The sequence below is a fragment of the Lactuca virosa genome, chromosome 1, assembly GCF_052849685.1.
Source record: "Lactuca virosa cultivar CGN04683 chromosome 1, Lactuca_virosa_CGN04683_v6, whole genome shotgun sequence".
Classification (NCBI taxonomy): Eukaryota; Viridiplantae; Streptophyta; class Magnoliopsida; order Asterales; family Asteraceae; genus Lactuca; species Lactuca virosa.
The window spans coordinates 33,067,842-33,086,662 of NC_136426.1; the positions used below are offsets into that span (position 1 = coordinate 33,067,842).

An 18,821-nucleotide genomic window follows, 5' to 3' on the forward strand; every position below is an offset into this window, starting at 1 on the left:
TGCCGTCATTTGCATTATCTTCTGTCTTGGTTCATCCTTTCTTTTTTTCCCCCGATTTCACCTTTTCCATGAGCTTGCCAACCCTTTACTGTTATGCTTTCAGAATCGCTAGTGTTGTACGTTCTTAATGACACATAATCTCGATCTTTCTCGACGTGCTTCTTCTGTTTTGCTTTCTCTTCCTGATGTTTTTTCATGGCTTTGTATCTTTTAAAAGCTTTGTATTCTTCCATCTCTTTAATTTTAGTCATGAACTCTTCTTTGCTTCCTTTGACTTGCACTTCTGGGCCAGAAGGTCCTCCTATATCTTTATTCCTTACTATCGTTGTTATTTGTGGCGTTCCTGTAAGAGGTTTTAGGGTTTGCATCCTTAGAATCGGACTGGTGTCGATGATCGGATCGCTACCAGTGACCATTTGTTGCGTGGTCCCACAGATGGCGCCATGTGATGAATCTCAGGTTTCTCGATGTATGCTAGAGTGCAAAGTTGGCGTCTTTAATGAGATTGAAACTTTGAACCTGAAAGACAACACAACCAGTCAGACATTCACATGGGGTTGAATTTCGGGAGAACGCTCTGATGGTTAAATTAAATATTGGTCGATGATCATTTTTATGTAATTATGTATTGTGATGTTATTGTGTACCTGCCTTTGTCACCAAGTTCGGTCTTTTATACCGGAATCATCGGGAATTGTCGTTTTAATGAAATCTGACAGGCTCATCTAGTTTGCCATTAATGTTGCCATTGCCGAAGGTACAAGAGGCTGTACTTGGGTGGAGTCATTGGTCATTTCTAACAGAACTCATCCACTGCTACAGTCTTCCATAGCCGATTACATCATGTACGTCGGGAATATTGAGGTTAACGGTCTTAATTTTGCAGGTCCACATTTATGATCGATTCTCGTTATTGTTCGGTCGCTCTTCTTTCTGCTTAGGTATAACATTTGCTTAAAACTGGGTTCGACGGTTTGGAAAACATTTACATGGTTCGATTCAACCATGTAAATAGAGGTAAAATGATCGTTCTGATCTATACCTCATTAGCATTTTTGTCTAAAATTTAATATTAGTCGCGAACTAGTTAGTATAAAATTTAAAACACTTGTTTCATTTTAGTAGTATATTACAGTAAAAAAAATAATAAGGTGAATTTGTATAATATGTACGGATATTGGGAAAACTGAACAACTACTCATTTTTCTTATTTAGCAGTCTTTTAATTCATTATTTATTTTGTAGGGAATATATATATATATATATATATATATATATATATATAGATATATATATATATATATATATATATATATCATGATTTTAACTAGAAAATAACAAAGACCGATACTTGTTTACATACTAGAACAAACAAGCAGGAAATCGTTTAGCGTTTGGCACGCTAGCTGAAAAGTTAGCTGGTAGCTGAAAAGTTAGCTGGTGGTTAAAAAGCTAGCTGCTAGCTGATAAATTAGCCGATAATAAGAGTGTTTGGTAAAAACTAGTTGATAAGCTAGCTGGAAGATATAAAATTACATAAAAGGGCATTTTCCAAAATAAGTTTTTTATAATTAATTAAGGGTATATTTTAGAAGTTTGTAAAAAAGCTCTTAAAAAGCTACTCCAAGTAGCTTTTTAAAAGCTAGCTTTTTGGCTTACCAAACACGATAACCTAAAAAAACTCGAAAAATAAACTAGCTTTTCAGCTAGCTGTGGCACCAAACACAACCTCAAATCTGATTGCCGGTTTATTGTCCTTTTATGCAAACAACTACCGGTTTCTTGTTCAGCCTCATGAATCATGATCCCTAGTCTGTCCCCAAATGTGTAAACGATTGAGAAACATCAACCTCAAATCTGCATCTTGTTGCACTCCAAATAGGAATAGTTATGTATCAGAACATTAAGAGGAAGAAGAGTGCACTAGAGTATTATGTTAACAATACAAAACTATGGACAGATGTGAACACGTCAATGACTGAAATGTTATTTTGATTTCAATATCCAAACACACTTCACTCAAACGAATCGGTCAAGGTATTCATCGACACAAGTGTACTTCACATCCGGGTAGAGCTCAGAAGCCTCAACACCAAACGTTTCTTCTATCTCAAAATTGGTAATATCTCCCTTCACAAAGATCGAATGGCTGACACCCAATGCAACATTCATCGGAAACGCAGACTCTGAAACAATCACAAACACAAACCCACAATATATAAATATAAGAAAAACCAAGAATTGAAACCCGATGGGTTTTTTCTTATTTTCAGTTGCATATGTGTACCTTGAATAAGCTTGAGAAGTTGTTCCTCTGGAACATAAGTTCTTTCTAGAGATTTCCCAATCTTCTTCTCCCATAAGGAAACAAGTTCGTTTAACGAGCAAGTGTTTTTAGGGGGTTTGATGTAAAGAATCTTGTTTAATGTTCTCGGATCATCCACAGCTTTAATTGTGTAGGTACCAATGTCATGTTCTTCATTAAAAACAGCTACAGATACAAATCAAGATGAAATATTGTTGTGTCTTCGTTTGATTTATAGTAAAGAAAGATTCATGAATTGATTGGTACCTTTGGGAGTTCCATCACCGGAGATCGTAACTCTATCTCTGGGAGGAACAGGGGCGGCTCCGGGCTGAGCCAAGGTGGGCAAGAAGTAGCCGGAGAAGCAGTTGCAGACGATGTAAGTGAACGGAATCCCTTCAGCCTCGATTGCTCTACGGATTTGCACTTTCTCAGAAAACATCGAAGCAGCTGGCTCAATCGCCTTTTGATGATCCACGTCAATTCCGAACTCCGATGGCAAAAACCTCTAAACCAAATCACAAGAATTTGTTGGTTATGAATTCATTTCAACCACTTGAATACAGAATCAATTAGGTCAAAATCGCTGTGAAACGAACCTTAATGTTTCCAGCTTCTTTAATGGCGGCAATGATTTTGGTCTGATCTGGGATTTGCATCTTACCGACGGTTGAAATCACCACACCCGCCTGTTTAATCGCCTTCACTAAACTTTCATGATCATAAAGATCCCCCTGTTCGTTATTAATTAAACGTTTTTAATCAATTCCTACAATCAATCACCTTCATAGTCGTAGATACTTAACCATATGTTTATAATGTTAAGAAACGATATGAAACATACATAAGCCAGAGTGACGCCGGAGTTCTTAAAGTTATCGATAAGCTTACCCTTCACAGGGTCCGCCACCGTGGATTCTCGAACCAGAACGGAGGTTGGGTGGCCGGCCTTTACGCTGGCTTCGACCACAAATTTTCCTATGTACCCGGTTCCTCCGATGATCAGAATCTTGCTTCTCTCCGGTGCCATTTGTTCTTCCGTAAAATTGAAACACAAATTCTTTTTTCCGGTGAGAAGAGACTTTGACTAGGAAGTGGACAAGTCGTTAGTGGTGTGCCGTATGAACCAAAAAGCAAAATCACAAAATCTATAATGATTTTACTTGATGTAGACCCATGTCTTTTGAATGGATCACTTCGACTTATTTATGATTGTTGCTAAAATACAAAATTGACAATTTTTTGTATTTTACGGAGTAGATATTCCGGGTTTTTATGTAATTTTTAATATTTTTGTGTCTTGCATTATTTTGTTTTTAATTAATGAAATGGTTTTATTTTAATTTAAGTCAATTTGTTTTGAATAAATAAATAATACGGTGGAAATTATAGCCTTATTCAGTTATACTCATCCTGCATGTATCGGGATCCTATCTACAAATACGGTCCCACGTATAAACATTTTATTGAGTGGTTAGTGATCATTGACTATTTTTTTCCCGATTAATATCGACTATTGCAATTAAAAGAATTAAAAATTTAATTTAATTTGTTTAGCTTCTTATAATATTTAATATCCAACATTTTTACACAATTATTCACTCTATTTTTAAAAATCTTTCTGTATAAGTTTGAGAATTGAAAGAGTAATCGTTTTCATCACCATCTTCATCGGACCGTTGGTCAAGGGAACACAATGCAATTTATTCTCAACTTTAGAAGCAACAGCCCTCGTGAAGCTGCAAGTTCGCATCCCATAACAAGAATAATAGCTTTAAATAAATACCATTTTTTAAAAACCGAATTTTTCATTAATCTGACATTTATAGCAAAGAGCAAGACCAAGCAAGGAAAAAAAGATTACATCAAATTTTTAAGCCCATACTCCAATTTAGATTAGCATTTATACTTCAATAATTAACACAAGAAAGAAAAAATGCAAGGTAACATGGTCAAAATCGCATATTTTCTAAGGTAATCTGAGTAAAAATCATTAAATTCCTGTACTTTTAAAACATCCATAAGACTATGAAGATCACTACTTCCAATCTTTTCTTTTTATGGCCAAATAAGTGCTTATCGTTAACCCAAGAAAGCCACTCTCCAATAGACGTTGAATCGGAGAAGACAATGTCACATCACTTCCTGACTTTAGACCAAATATTCACCGCCAATTGACACCTGACAAAAATTACAATTCACCACTTCCACACTTCAACCACAAACATGACAAAGAATGGAGTCAATCTCAAAACATCTGTTTGAAAGATTAAACCTCATAGCTATTCAATCCAACAAAGTCACCATACAAAAATATTGATCTTTTTTAAACAATTGATTCGATCTAGTGCCAACATTTCCTCCCCTAGGTGTGACATCATCAATATGCTTCCTAGTGTTATTGACCATAAACTCACCTGAAGCATCTAATTCCTCCGGTTCCATTCCCAAACTCTATCCATAAAGCGATCAAATAATAGACAATTTTTATCATTCTCTAAAAGAAAAAGTATGTCAAAACTGGTATTAAACGTTAGATCACCAACCCACATATCAAACCAAAACCTCAGTGTATTGACATCCCCACCTTTTTCATCAGAAAAGAATGAAAAGTAATGTTCTTTTTTATGCACATAGTTAATGGAACCTACAATTTTTTACCAAACACATTTAGTCTTACAACCCCTTTCATTATAACTAAAACCACCATTGATATCATGAATGGTTTTAACATCTGAACCCACAAAGGCGTACGGCTACCAATACCCAAGTCACCTTTATCCATGTCAGAAACAACCTTATCCTAGTTAATCGGGACAATGTTTTTTCATCTACAACTCCACCCAAAAAATGATCACTTGAAGATTCTAGAGAATGGATGGTTTTTCTGGTGCTTTAATCAATGACATATAAAAATTCCACAGACTTCCCAACACCGATTTAGTGAGTCAGCCACCTATAAAAAGCATCTCAAGTTCTTAACCTTCGAGGAAGACCACTTATTTCTAAATTTGTCAACAATCATTTTTCCAATTATCAATTCTAGCCATAGTTGATCCTACTAGAAGAGCCAAATACGTGAAAGGAATTTTCTCATGAGAGCATCTTGAATCCCTCATCATCACCTCAACATCATTCGAATCCATTCCAACACCATATAAATTAGACTTAACCAGATTTTAATTTTAACCCAAAAGCCAAATGAAAATAGCATACAAGACGAGAATAAGAAAACACCAATTCAACCCAGCCACTTCTAACCAAAACAGAGGATAACCATGAGATGATCCAAGTACGTCGATGTGCCTTTTCAAAATCAACTTTAAATCTCTTCCTTTTCTTCTTGCACCACTCAGCAATTTTGATTAAACACTTGGATCATCTATTAATAGCATCTAAGATCTGCAAATTAATCATGGAGATTACTCACCAAACTTCATTAACTCTCAAGTGAGCGCCAAACATTGCCAAACGACTGATTGCGATAGATTTCAACATTTAATTAGACTTAAGGTAATAAGTTGTTTGAATCATTGTCCTGTAACTTCTATAACAACAATTAGTCGATCAGTTTTAAATAAGAAGGATCCAAAGGTTGACTCTACATGGATGAAGCTCAAAACACAAATAAGTTTCAATCTCACCAAAATTGACTAATTGACGTGGTTTTCATCAATTGAATGGATATATGGTATTAGAATCTAGGTTACCTTACCAGCTTCAATTTAATCATTAAAACTCGTTCATGGAAGATGACATCATTATTTTTCACTTTTGAGTTCTAGAACTCAAATTAAGGACACAAGTCAGACAACACAGGAGATTTGTCTGGTTAAAACCATCTCCAACCCTACATCATTTTTTTTTACACCTAAATGGCTAAATCTGCAAAATAGTATTTGATCTCAAACCCTATGCCATGTCTCACATTATTTTTCACACCAAAAGATATATTTCATAATATATTCTTTCTTCTTTTTGATCTTATAAAAAATTGTCAAATACCCCCCTTTGACTTATTAGTTTTTTTATATTTTTTTGTGTAAAAACATTATAAAATATTGTCAGATTATATATGGAAGCGGAAAACCGAAGGCACAAAAGATCTGTAAGTTTGATTAAGAAAAGACGACAATACACGTACTAGAAAACTTAGACTTCATGGATGAAGTTTCATCCTTATTCTGTATATTTGTTTCAAATTAACTTTAAATCAAAGAACAACCATCTTATCATCTGTGATCTGTGTTACTCTTTTCCCCGCAGACGTGGCGACAACCATGTCGCCTAGGCTTCTGGGGATCGTTTGATTCAGAATCACTTGACTCCATGAAAAGACCTCTAAGGCATCTCTTTCGGATTGTGGAACTCTGCGATTGGGGAATGTTGACTTTGACCTTGTTCATCTTCTTCCTCTTTCGTTTTTTTACATTATCCGGGTTACAAATGGAACCTAGATGAACACCAGGGTTCCTTTCAGTAATAGAACAATTGAACAGCATTGAGTTATTAATCCCCTGAATATTGCAATTAATGTACGAATCGTTTTCCATTTCGTTCTCCTTGGAGCTTTCTTCACCATCAGTACTCGTTGTGTCTGCAATTTCATCGGGATTGACCTTATACATTCTGCGGATGTGGATTCCCCTTTCCCGTTTGGGTGCAACATAACCTATACACATGGACGTCCCTCTGTTATCACCAGCAAGTGTAATAACAGGTGGTAGTTCTTCTTTTGTCGCAGTTACAATAGGAAAAGATGGTAAAGATGAGATCTTTTTTGCAGGTGGAGATGAAGGCGGAGACGTGGTGGACGGTGATGGTGGCTTGGCGGAGACATGGGGTTGAGTGGAGATATGAAATGGCGATGGTGGTGGTGAAGAAACACGTGATTGAATGGCTGTTGGAGATGGTGAAGACGGATGTGACTCGGTTTTTCTGGATTCTGAAGATGAATGTTGTGGCAGAGGCGGTGGAGTTTGTGGCGTTGTTGGTGCTGTTGCTGATGGTTCAACTGGTGGTTCTGGTGGTGCTGTTGATGGTTCCACAGGTGGTTTTGGTGACACTGGTGATGATTCAACCTGTGGTTCTGGCGGTGCTGTTGATGGTTCCACAGGTGGTTTTGGTGACACCGATGATGGTACAACCGGTGGTTCTGGTGATGGAGAAGGGAGTGTGCCCTGAGGTTGAATCGGTGGCGATGGTTGTGGTGGTGGAGCAGGGGATGTGCCCTGAGGTTGAATTGGGTGTGATGGTGGTGGTGATTGTTGTGGCGGTTGTCGAATAGGTCGTGTTCTTTTGGGGGTTTGGGTGGTGGTAGTGGTGGTGGTGGTGGCAGAGCGTGGTGGTATGGAGGGTCTCAGGCGAGGGACCCGAAGACGAAAGGAGGATCTCTGGTCTGTCATGATGATGGAATGAAATCAAACGGATATGAAAGATTTTGGGTAAATAAGTAATTGGTTAATTTGAATTTGATACCTTAGAAAGCTTTTGTTATCCTATGTTTTGGGCAACTTTATGTTTCACATTTACAAGTATTCCATTTCCATTCCGCCATCTTTTTTAAAGATTCTTGTTTCCAATAACAAAGTCTTACAAGTTATCAGTCATACGAATACTTTTATTATCATCAAAATTCCATCTATGTTGTTAGAAGGATTATTACTAATAGAAGTTTCATAACTAACATCTGGCCTATTAGCTCAGCTGGTTATAGCGTCGTGCTAATAACGCGAAGGTCGCAAACTTTTTGAATTTCTACAAATTTGTGGTGAATTCTGATACTTGTCATGGATCAGCTTTCTTTTTGAAGTTTTGTTTAAATTATTTACTGTAACTGTTAGCCTCATTTGGACAAAAGCTTGCCCATAACAATATAACATAACAAATAAATCGGCGTGGAGTTTGAGCTTGACATAAACCATAATCGAGTTGATTGTCCTTGAATATTTATGTTGTAGAATACGATGGATCAAAATTGACTTAAATAATATTAGCTCAATGCGGAATGGGATCAAAAATTATCAAAGCGTAATAATCACAACGTAATACGAATAAAATAAATAGAATAGAGACACAGGAATTTACGTGGAAACCCAAATCGGGAAAAAACCACGGGCGGAGGAAGCCGAGAAACAATTCACTATAATTTGCAGTGTTTACAGGGATTATGAAAAAGATTACAAATAGAGTGGGAGAGCTAAAATATACGGTGGTGTATCAGTATATATATATATATATATATATATATATATATATATATATTGTATATATATATTTGATTTGGTTCGTGGGTTATGTTGTAATGAAATGGGTTAGGCTATTTATAGCCAAAGGAATACCAAACGAATTGAACTACATATGCCGTCCAAAGAATTTGCGCCTACCAAATTAGAATAACAAATAGATATATATTACTATTTATGGTCAAAAGGTTGGCAATGTGAGGCGCCTCCATTTATGACCAAAATTGTTGCGCCTCCATCTTCTAATTCATATATATTAGTCAAACTCTCCGTCCATTATTATTTCACATTTCTTATATATTACTATTCATAGTCAAACTATGAATAGTAAATGATAAGCTACTGAAATAACCCCTGAACTATTTGCCACTTGCTAATTTTGGAGGCAACTTTTCCATAATCTCCACCTTGACATCAAAATTAAGCAAGTCATGCTTTTACGATTAGTTAAAAAAAAAAACTATAGCTCATCAAACTCTAAAACTTCCATAAGATCCTGCAAATTTTATATAGAGAAAAAAATTGTTTCCGAAAAATAAATAATACTTCCTCCACCTACGAGCCTTCAGGCTCAACTGCGATCAGAAACACCCACCATGTCCAAACATAATTTGAACTTGGCTATAGGAAGACTTTTAGTGAACATATCAACGGGATTATAATCTGTATGAATCTTGTCCACAACACAATCACCTTTTTCAATGATATCCCGCACAAAATGATAACGAATATCAATATGCTTTGTTCGGTCATGAAACATTTGATCTTTACTCAAGAAGATAGCACTCTGGTTGTCACAGAAAACTGTGGTCACCTTTATTCTATCATCGAGTTCTCCAAATAACCCCTTCAACCAGATATCTTCCTTAGCTGCTTCTGTAATCGCCATGTACTCTGCCTCGGTAGAAGACAGGGCAACTGTAGACTGTAACTGGGCTTTCCAACTAACAACACAACCATTTAGAGTAAACACATACCCTGTAATTGATCTTCGTTTATCCAAATCTTTGCCATAATCTGAATCAACATATCCGAACACCCCAGTGTTAGATTTACCAAAACGCTTTCCAGTGTTCTTTCCCCGGGTTCGCCATGTATCTACTAACCATGCTAACAGCATAAGCCAAATCAGGGCGCGTGCAGATCATAGCATACATCAAAGATCAAACAGCACTAGAGTATGGAACACGTGCCATGTAAGCCATATCAGTCTCATTAGTAGGACTCAAAGCGGATGATAGCTTGAAATGAGCTGCAAAAGGTGTGTTGACAGACTTTGCTTCGTGCATACTGAAGCGTCTTAGGACTTTCTCAATATAACTTTTCTGAGAAAGATGCAAGATCCTAGACTTCCTGTCACGAATAATTTCCATACCTAAAATCTTTTTGGCAGCTCCTAAGTCCTTCATTTCAAATTCAGCTTTCAACTGGTCTTTTAACTTCTGAATCTCCTTCATATCTTTCGCTGCAATCAACATGTCATCCACGTACAAGAGTAAGTAGATCTTTGAACCATTGTCACCTTTCTTAAAATAAACGCAGCTATCATAGGTGCACCTGCTGAATTTGTGACTGGTCATGAAAGAATCGAACCTCTTGTACCATTGTCTAGGAGACTGCTTGAGGCCATAAAGAGATTTGTTCAACTTGCATACGTAGTTCTCCTTTCCAGGAACTACAAAACCTTCAGGTTGTTGCATAAAAATCTCTTCCTCAAGCTCACCATTTAGGAAAGTTGTAGTGACATCAAGTTGTTCTAACTCAAAATCGTTAGAAGCAACCAACCCCAACAACACACGAATGGAAGTATGTTTGACAACTGGGGAATAAATGTCAGTGTAATCAATACCAGGCATCTGACAGTAGCCTTTAGCTACTAACCGAGCTTTGTATCTTGGTTTATCATTTGGGTTGACAGGTTCCTTGAGCTTGTAGACCCACTTGCATTTAACTGGTCTCTTCCCTTTCGGAATAGGAACTAAATTCCAAGTACTGTTTCGCTGCAAGGATTCCATCTCATTTTGCATAGCGAGCATCCAATCATTTGAGTCTTCAGATTTGATAGCCTCGTCATAATTTGCAGGCTCCGTTGCAGACTCAATATTATCAGCAACAATAAAAGCATAGGCAACCAAATCAGATTCAGCATACCTCTTCGGAGGAATAATCTGTCTTCTCGGTCTATCTCTTGCAATGCTTGGAGTAGTAGCTTGTGGTTGTGAAGGTGTTGAATCTTCACCAACAACATGCTCATCCGACGAAGAAGAATCTTGATGCTGATTTGTACTCTGATTAGTGGTAGGTGAAGTAGGAAGCTCCACCTCCATTTGAGCATTCTCTTTATTTGCTTCGGATGATACATCTGATGCATCTGTTCTTTTAGAAGAGTCAGCAACTGGTTGAATTATAGCAGACTCATCAAAAGTAACATCTCTTGAGATGATAATTTTCTTCAAATCAAAGCTCCATAACTTGTAACCCTTTACACCTTGATTGTACCCAAGAAAAACGCATTTGATTGCTCTTGGTTCTAGCTTCCCATTGTCAACTCATGCATACGCTGGACATCTGAATGGTTTTAAATCTGAATAATTTGCAGGTTTACCGGACCATAATTCAAACGGAGTTTTCTTCTCGATTGCTCGTGACGGTGATCGGTTGATAACATAGCAAGCAGTCGAAGCAGCCTCCGCCCAAAAAAACTTTGGCAATTTGGAATTAGAAAGCATACACCGGACCTTCTCCATAATGGTGCGATTCATCCTTTCAGTTACACCATTTTGTTGAGGTGAATGGACTACTGTGCGATGTCGAGTAATGCCTTCCTTTTGACAATAGACATTAAACTCTTCTGAGCAAAACTCAAGTCCATTATCCGTACGAAGATACTTTACCACCAGACCTGATTGCTTTTCAACCTGAACTTTCCAATTTCTGAAGGTAGAGAAAACGTCTCCTTTATTTTTTAAGAAGAAAGACCACACCTTCCTGGAGAAATCATCAATAATAGTGAGCATATAAATAGCTCCATCTTTTGAAGCAACTCGAGCCGGTCCCCACAAATCCGAGTGAACATAATCAAGTGGTCCTTTCGTTGTATGGATACCACTTGCAAACCTCACTCGTTTTGCCTTGCCATATACACAGTCTTCACAGAAATCCAAATCAACAATCTTTTGTTGACCAAGTAAACCTCTTCGACTCAATTCTGACATGCCTTGAAAACTCATATGGCCGAGTCGAAGGTGCCAAAGACGGGACTGATCTGGATCAGAAAAAGACTTTGACACAACAGCAGCATCACTCGAAATTGTTTGCCCGTCAAGAAAGTAAAGATCTGAGGTTTTTCGTTCGGCTCTCAGTTTGTCGGAACCGTCTTTGAATACCCTGAGAACTCCACCTTTACCAGCAAACTCGTATCCCTTTTTGTCAAAGGAACTGAGAGATAACAAGTTTCTTCTGAGGTCAGGAACATATCTAACATCCCCCATGGTTCGAATAACTCCGTCAAACATACGGATCCTGACTGAACCATGTCCAAGAACTGGACATGTAGTATTGTTACCCATCAACACATAGCCATGGTTAACCTTTTCAAATGTGTAAAACCAACTTTTGTTGTGACACATATGAAAAGTACAACCAGAGTCGAGTATCCAATCACCAGTGGAATCCAGTTTATCTGAATAAACTGTCAAAAGTTCTCCAATACCTTCGACCTCAGCTAGATCGGCTTCACCCGAAGTGCTAGCTTGTTTACCATTTGCTGCCGTCTTCTCTTTTTCTTTGTTCTTCAACTTGAAGCATTCTTCAAGCACATGTCCCTTCTTGTGACAATAGTTGCAAAACTTTTGTTTGCCTTTTGACTTGGATCTGGTTCTGTTGGAAGATTGAGAAGTTCTACTTCTCTCTGTTGTTCTTCCTCTGGCATTCAAACCTTCGGCTTTAGCATCACTTGAACCACCACCAGTAATATGCTTCATCTTCTCTTTTGAATCCAAAGCTGTATAGACTTCATCTAAAACTAGAGTGTCACGGCTATAGATAATAGTATCACGAAAATGGCTATAGGATTCTGGCAACGACGATAGTAAGAATAGAGCCAAGTCTTCATCTTCATACTGAACATCCATATTCTCTAAGTTATTTACTAACTCTTTAAATGTGGATATATGTTCAGTTAAAGAGCCTCCTTCAATCATCTTGAGATTGAACAACCGTTGCTTCAAATGCAACTTGTTTGGTAAGCTCTTGGTCATCAACAGTTGTTCCAACTTTAGCCATAAAGAAGCCGCTGACGTTTCTTTTAGAACATCTTGCAAAACATCATTTGACAAGTGCAAACGAATCTGGGATAAAGCCTTCAGATCTTTCATCTCCTTTTCTTCTTCGGTCCATGTATCGGGCATCTTATTGAAGCCCAATAGCGCCTTGTGTAAATCCATCTGAATGAGAATGTCTCTCATCTTTACTTGCCACAACGGAAATCGGGTGTTACGATCCAGTAGTGGAATATCGTATTTTACCGAAGACATGATTAATTACTTGATAAAATGATCCCAACGAGCTAATATCACAACCCGGATGCTCTGATACCAATTGTTGTAGAATACGATGGATCCAAATTGACTTAAATAATATTAGCTCAATGTGGAATGGGATCAAAAATTATCAAAGCGTAATAATCACAACGTAATACGAATAAAATAAATAGAATAGAGACACATGAATTTACGTGGAAACCCAAATCGGGAAAAAACCACGGGCGGAGGAAGCCGAGAAACAATTCACTATAATTTGCAGTGTTTACAGGGATTATGAAAAAGATTACAAATAGAGTGGGAGAGCTAAAATATACGGTGGTGTATCAGTATATATATATATATATATATATATATATATATATATATATATATATATATGTGTAATGCTTTACTATATATATATATATATATATATATATATATATATATATATATATATATATATATATATATATTTGATTTGGTTCGTGGGTTATGTTGTAATGAAATGGGTTAGGCTATTTATAGCCAAAGGAATACCAAACGAATTGAACTACATATGCCGTCCAAAGAATTTGCGCCTACCAAATTAGAATAACAAATAGATATATATTATTATTTATGGTCAAAAGGTTGGCAATGTGAGGCGCCTCCATTTATGACCAAAATTGTTGCGCCTCCATCTTCTAATTCATATATATTAGTCAAACTCTCCGTCCATTATTATTTCACATTTCTTATATATTACTATTCATAGTCAAACTATGAATAGTAAATGATAAGCTACTGAAATAACCCCTGAACTATTTGCCACTTGCTAATTTTGGAGGCAACTTTTCCACAATTTAGTTGATGGTTTTGTCACTTTGTGTGTTAGCAAACAATAGTATAAATCAACAATTATGTTTATAATACAAATGTTGGATTTATACGTTTCCTACAGAGAAGATAATATCGATTCTACCATCTTTATTTTTCCGTGAATCGTATCTTTCCCGAAAGATTTCTTGAAGCCCAGTTCTTCGTACCCCATTTCCATCAATACATTCATTTTACCACTTAAGAACCGATCTTTAGCAAGAGATCTCTGTATCTTTCCTGATGTCGTTTTCCAGACTTCCCCACTCCTAACAAGAGCAATCAATCCTACATCAATCCCCACATCCTTCTTCACCAAACCTCTTATCCCTTCACATATTCTTTTTAAGAAAACCTCATCTGTCCAATCACTGCGTTGCATCTCCGCCACAATTGCCACATTGTTTCTTGGAATCATAAAGGCTGTAATACACCCTCCTCTTAGAAACCGACGACAAGAGTCATAGGCTAGGGTTTCCAAATAATGTGGATGAATTTCGATCCCATTTTTTACCCTTATGATGTCCGAACATCGGCCTGTCACAAAAAGAAATCTTTCGGTACCGATAACAACTCTTCGGTCTCCTGTTCGAATGAAGAACTTGTGGCTAAATGTTCTCTTAACTCTACTTTGAAAAACTTGTTGAGTCAAAGAAGGGTGGCGTAAGTACCCTGAGGCATTGCTTGGAGACGAAACCCATATTTCACCTTCGATACCATCTTCGACTAGCTCATTTGAGTCCTCATGAACAATTAGAATCTCAATTGATTCTTCGTCTGCTTTTGTTTCACTCGTGCCAAGCCTCGCACTAGGTAAGAGTTGCTTGTACGTAGGGAACACGTGTTTGCATCCATGTCTCCATGATGTGGATACAAATATGCAGTTTTCTGCCGGTCCATAGAACGGAGAAATGGAATAAGGGTTCAAACCAAATGACTTGAACCCTTCCACGAAATCTTCTATGGCCTCATAATAAATTGGTTCATTGATAATTATCAAGTTTTTCATTGTGGCTAAGTCGATAGGAAGGGTTCCTTCATTTACTCCTCCCCGTTTGAGAACAAGGGGCAGGGTGAATGAAGGAACCGGAGTACAAGTCGCCTTGAACTCCGATATCATCTCGAGCCATAGTCTAGGCCGCTTGATGAATGCATCGGGTGAGTTTAAGACACATGTTGCACCTGAAACGATAGTTAATAAGAAAAACATTAGCCCCCAGTCGTGGTATTGCGGTAACCATGAGGTTATGACACTATTTGGGTGAAGATCGTATGACTTTCTAGCTGTTCTGACATTATCAGCGGCAGATCCCGCAGTCACTAGAACTGGCTTAGGGATCCCGGTTGCACTAGAGGTGTACTGGATTAAGTACACCTCCTCTGGCTTGCAACCGGTGTAGGAAGAATGTAAGTTCTTTTTTGAGCTTACATTTTTCTCCACCCGAAGGTTATCTGTAGATATTAATGTGAGATTTTTCAAAAGATGAGCAATGGGGTTTTCTGGTTTAGAGTTTTTGATGTATTCTCGGACGGATTTTACGTATGGCCCATTCGCGATAGCAAATTTAGGCCTTGTTTGGGAAAGAACACGAATAAGGTGGTGATGATCATTGTTTGAAAATGTTGGTTTAGGAGGGACAATGGGCACAGCCAGAAGGCCAGCTCGTTGACATCCAAACAAGATTTCAACGAGCTGAAGCCCCGGTGAGCATAAGATGATGATAGTGTCCCCTCTTTGAAGGGAAATCAGAAGTTGCGATGAAATTGATTGGACCGAATGGTTTAGCTCCTCATACGTGAGGCTCGAGCCTTCCAACAAACCAGATGAACTATCCTCAACCCAAACAAAGGCCAGTTTGGACCGAAAAGAAGGCAGGTTAGCCCATACCGGAAGGTACCGATCAACCACTGGCTGGTCAAGGAAACAAGGGTCATAATTTGCGAAACTCATGGTTATATTGCATGAAAGGAGCGAGAGTTTAATTTGTAGGATTTATAGAACCCTCTTGAACAGAGGTTCAATAAGCATTTTATGAAAGTACATGGGGGTAAAGAGAAAAAAAACCAAAATTTAGAGAATATTACCCAAGAATATGTGAAATTTAACATAGTTTCATGCCAAGAATATTCCATTTTTTATGTAAAAAAACATTGTCGGAGTCAGGTCAACGTAGCCTAAAGCGGAGAACACAAGAAGCTTGTTAGGGTAAAAGTGCAACCAAAAAAAAACCATCAAATCTAATATATTTTAAATTTTCACATTTTTTTAGCATTAAAATCTAAACGTAGGTTTTATACCTCCATTCCATTTTGACCTGCTTTATTTATCTACAAGTTTAAGTTTTAGCTTCAATATACTCTCTAATTAAATATGATTAAAAAAAACCATACACATACAAAGTGGCGGATCCAATATAGAAAAATGGAGTGCATGCTCCCATTTAGCATGGATCTTTACCGAAAATTATGAAAACCGGACCGGTTCAAAACCATTTTGTATACGTAATTGAAATTTTAAAAGAAAAAGATTAATCATGTTAACCTTATTTTCTAAAATTTAAGCAAAAATTAGAGATTTTATCAAAATAGTCACCAATTACACATATGTTATTTGCAAAATTGGCTGAGAACCTTTAAAGTCAATTTTCATAACAAAAGAAAGTTTGATATTGAACTTTTTAACTTGTGAAAATGAAGAAAAGAACCCATTATTTTTCAAGTATTTTCTAAAATGAGCTCAATTTGAAAACCTTTTCGTTTTTACCACCTTAAATAATTAAGTTAGACTTTTTCGCAGATGATTAGACTTTTGTATATATTACGTCAATATCGTAGATGATATCTGCCAAATTAAAAACTATTAGCGTATTGTGCAACAAAGACAGAATAGACGATGAAATCCATCCATCGCTAATATAGACAAGGAACGATAGAATTTAGAGACGAAATTTAGGAAATGCATATAGTGACGGATCACCGATGGTCTCTGTCAACTGTGACCATATTTCTACTATAAAAGTACTTATTAGTATCAAGTTGTTGCTTTAGAAAAATAAGGAGGAACAATAAACTGTAATTTCCAACACAACATGTCATGGTATAAATTATAAATATTACTAAAATTTAACTTTCCTTATGTGAGAAAAAGTTTCCATAGCTAAACGCCCCTTTTGTCATACAAAACCTACAACTCACAAATCAGGATTTTATAAATTGCATGTGACCCCCCTCAGCTGTATCTCTTAACTTTACATGCCAACCAATAGCCTTTGCAATCACTTGAAGGTCATCCATCACCAAAATTGAATCAATAATGTGCACGTGTCCCCTAGGTCTCAATATTCTATTCATCTCAATCATAATGCTAGACATATTGCATTGATTTTTTTTAATTAAAAAACACAATTAAATCATGCTGTAAAAACAAACAGAAATCATTTTTGACAAAATATTATACCTTTTTTGCTCAACTGAAAAATAAAACTCACAACATGCAGGAGATCAATGTCCTAGGTACGTATCAAATGCTTCATATATATATATATATATATATATATATATATATATATAAAGAGAGAGAGAGAGAGAGAGTAGAGAGAGAGTCAGGTTCTTTTGAGAACTAAAAGATTTGTCAGAACTTGCGAACTCATAATCAACTCATCATTTTTCAACATCATAAAACACAAATTTTCTCCAAATTGTGCGTCTAAGCATATATAGGTTAAAAAAAAAGATTTGACGATTTTTTTATATGACTGCTGATGAACACAATCAACAGTTGTACGGACTGTTGATCAGTCATATGGAGTGCTGATTGTGCTCATCAGCAGTCCGTACAACTGCTGATTGTGCATACATGTAAATTTCGAAGAAAAAAAATTTGTCAGATTATTTTTTCAAGCCTAGATATGGCTTAGACGCACAATTTGAAGAAGATTAATGTTTTTGGTGTTGAAAAATGATGAGTGATTAATAACTATCAATCAAGTAGATTTCTTATTCATCAAAACTGTGTTGTTAAACAAACTATTTCAAAAACCTTTTATAAACTGACATTAAGTCATCTATAACCATTCAAATGGTTAAAACTCTTTTATATTCTAAATTCTTTATTAAACTCTTTTAAACTTATATATTGTCAAAATCATGTCTATATAGATATAGTTATATAAATAGGATTGAAAGGGCTTAGGACTGATAACTCACTTTATTTCATGTTCCTTGTTTGGTTGTGGACTTAGGGTATCGGTTGTTTGTCCGAGTGTCGTTTGAATCTTAGTTATATATTATGTATATGTATATAGATATAAAATTTCTTCATTCCGTTCAATACCTTTGGGTAGCAAAGGTGTTACAAACATGATTAGTCATTCAAACAACATTACTAGTAAACTATAATAGGTATAGTTTAGGAAGTTACTACTCACTATTTCTAGAACAATGAAACATACAAGAGTCAGTTCATACATGAGTCGGTTCAAACATACTATGATGAGAAACAGAGAGAAGATACTATACACTAGAACAGAGAGAACATACTACACTAATACAATAACAAAGATAACATTATTACATTAATGTGAGCCACTACTTCATGGCACGACAATATACTGTTGTGTCACGTTTTGTAACCAGAGTCTCCTGGATGGATAACGTGAGTTTGTGTATAGATCTATACGGGATTGACCATCCTACATTTTGTTGCTATATATATATATATATATATATATATATATATATATATATATGCGTTATCAAAATTATAAATTATAAATATAAATAAAATATACCTCATTATTTGTGTGTAAAGAACTGCAGGTAAAAGTGAAAGCATATTTCATATTATATTATGGCAATATTATATTATAGCATATTCAATTTTTTAATAAT

General features: G+C 36.4%; 2 protein-coding genes across 2 annotated transcripts; both read right to left on the bottom strand.

Annotated features, from left to right (window-relative positions):
* Positions 1-1,835: 1,835 nt before the first annotated feature.
* Positions 1,836-3,452, bottom strand: LOC145164722 (eugenol synthase 1-like). The gene is made up of 5 exons (XM_079083432.1): positions 3,150-3,452; positions 2,905-3,039; positions 2,573-2,813; positions 2,288-2,491; positions 1,836-2,186 (listed from the first exon to the last, which is right to left on the bottom strand). Exons 1-5 carry the CDS (start codon positions 3,333-3,335, stop codon positions 2,020-2,022), a joined length of 933 nt encoding a protein of 310 aa, XP_078939558.1. The 5' UTR covers positions 3,336-3,452; the 3' UTR covers positions 1,836-2,019.
* Positions 3,453-14,010: 10,558 nt separating this feature from the next.
* LOC145112680 (uncharacterized) lies at positions 14,011-15,882 on the bottom strand. The gene has a single exon (XM_079048818.1). The coding sequence runs from the start codon at positions 15,880-15,882 to the stop codon at positions 14,011-14,013; it is 1,872 nt and encodes a 623-aa protein (XP_078904944.1).
* Positions 15,883-18,821: the final 2,939 nt, after the last annotated feature.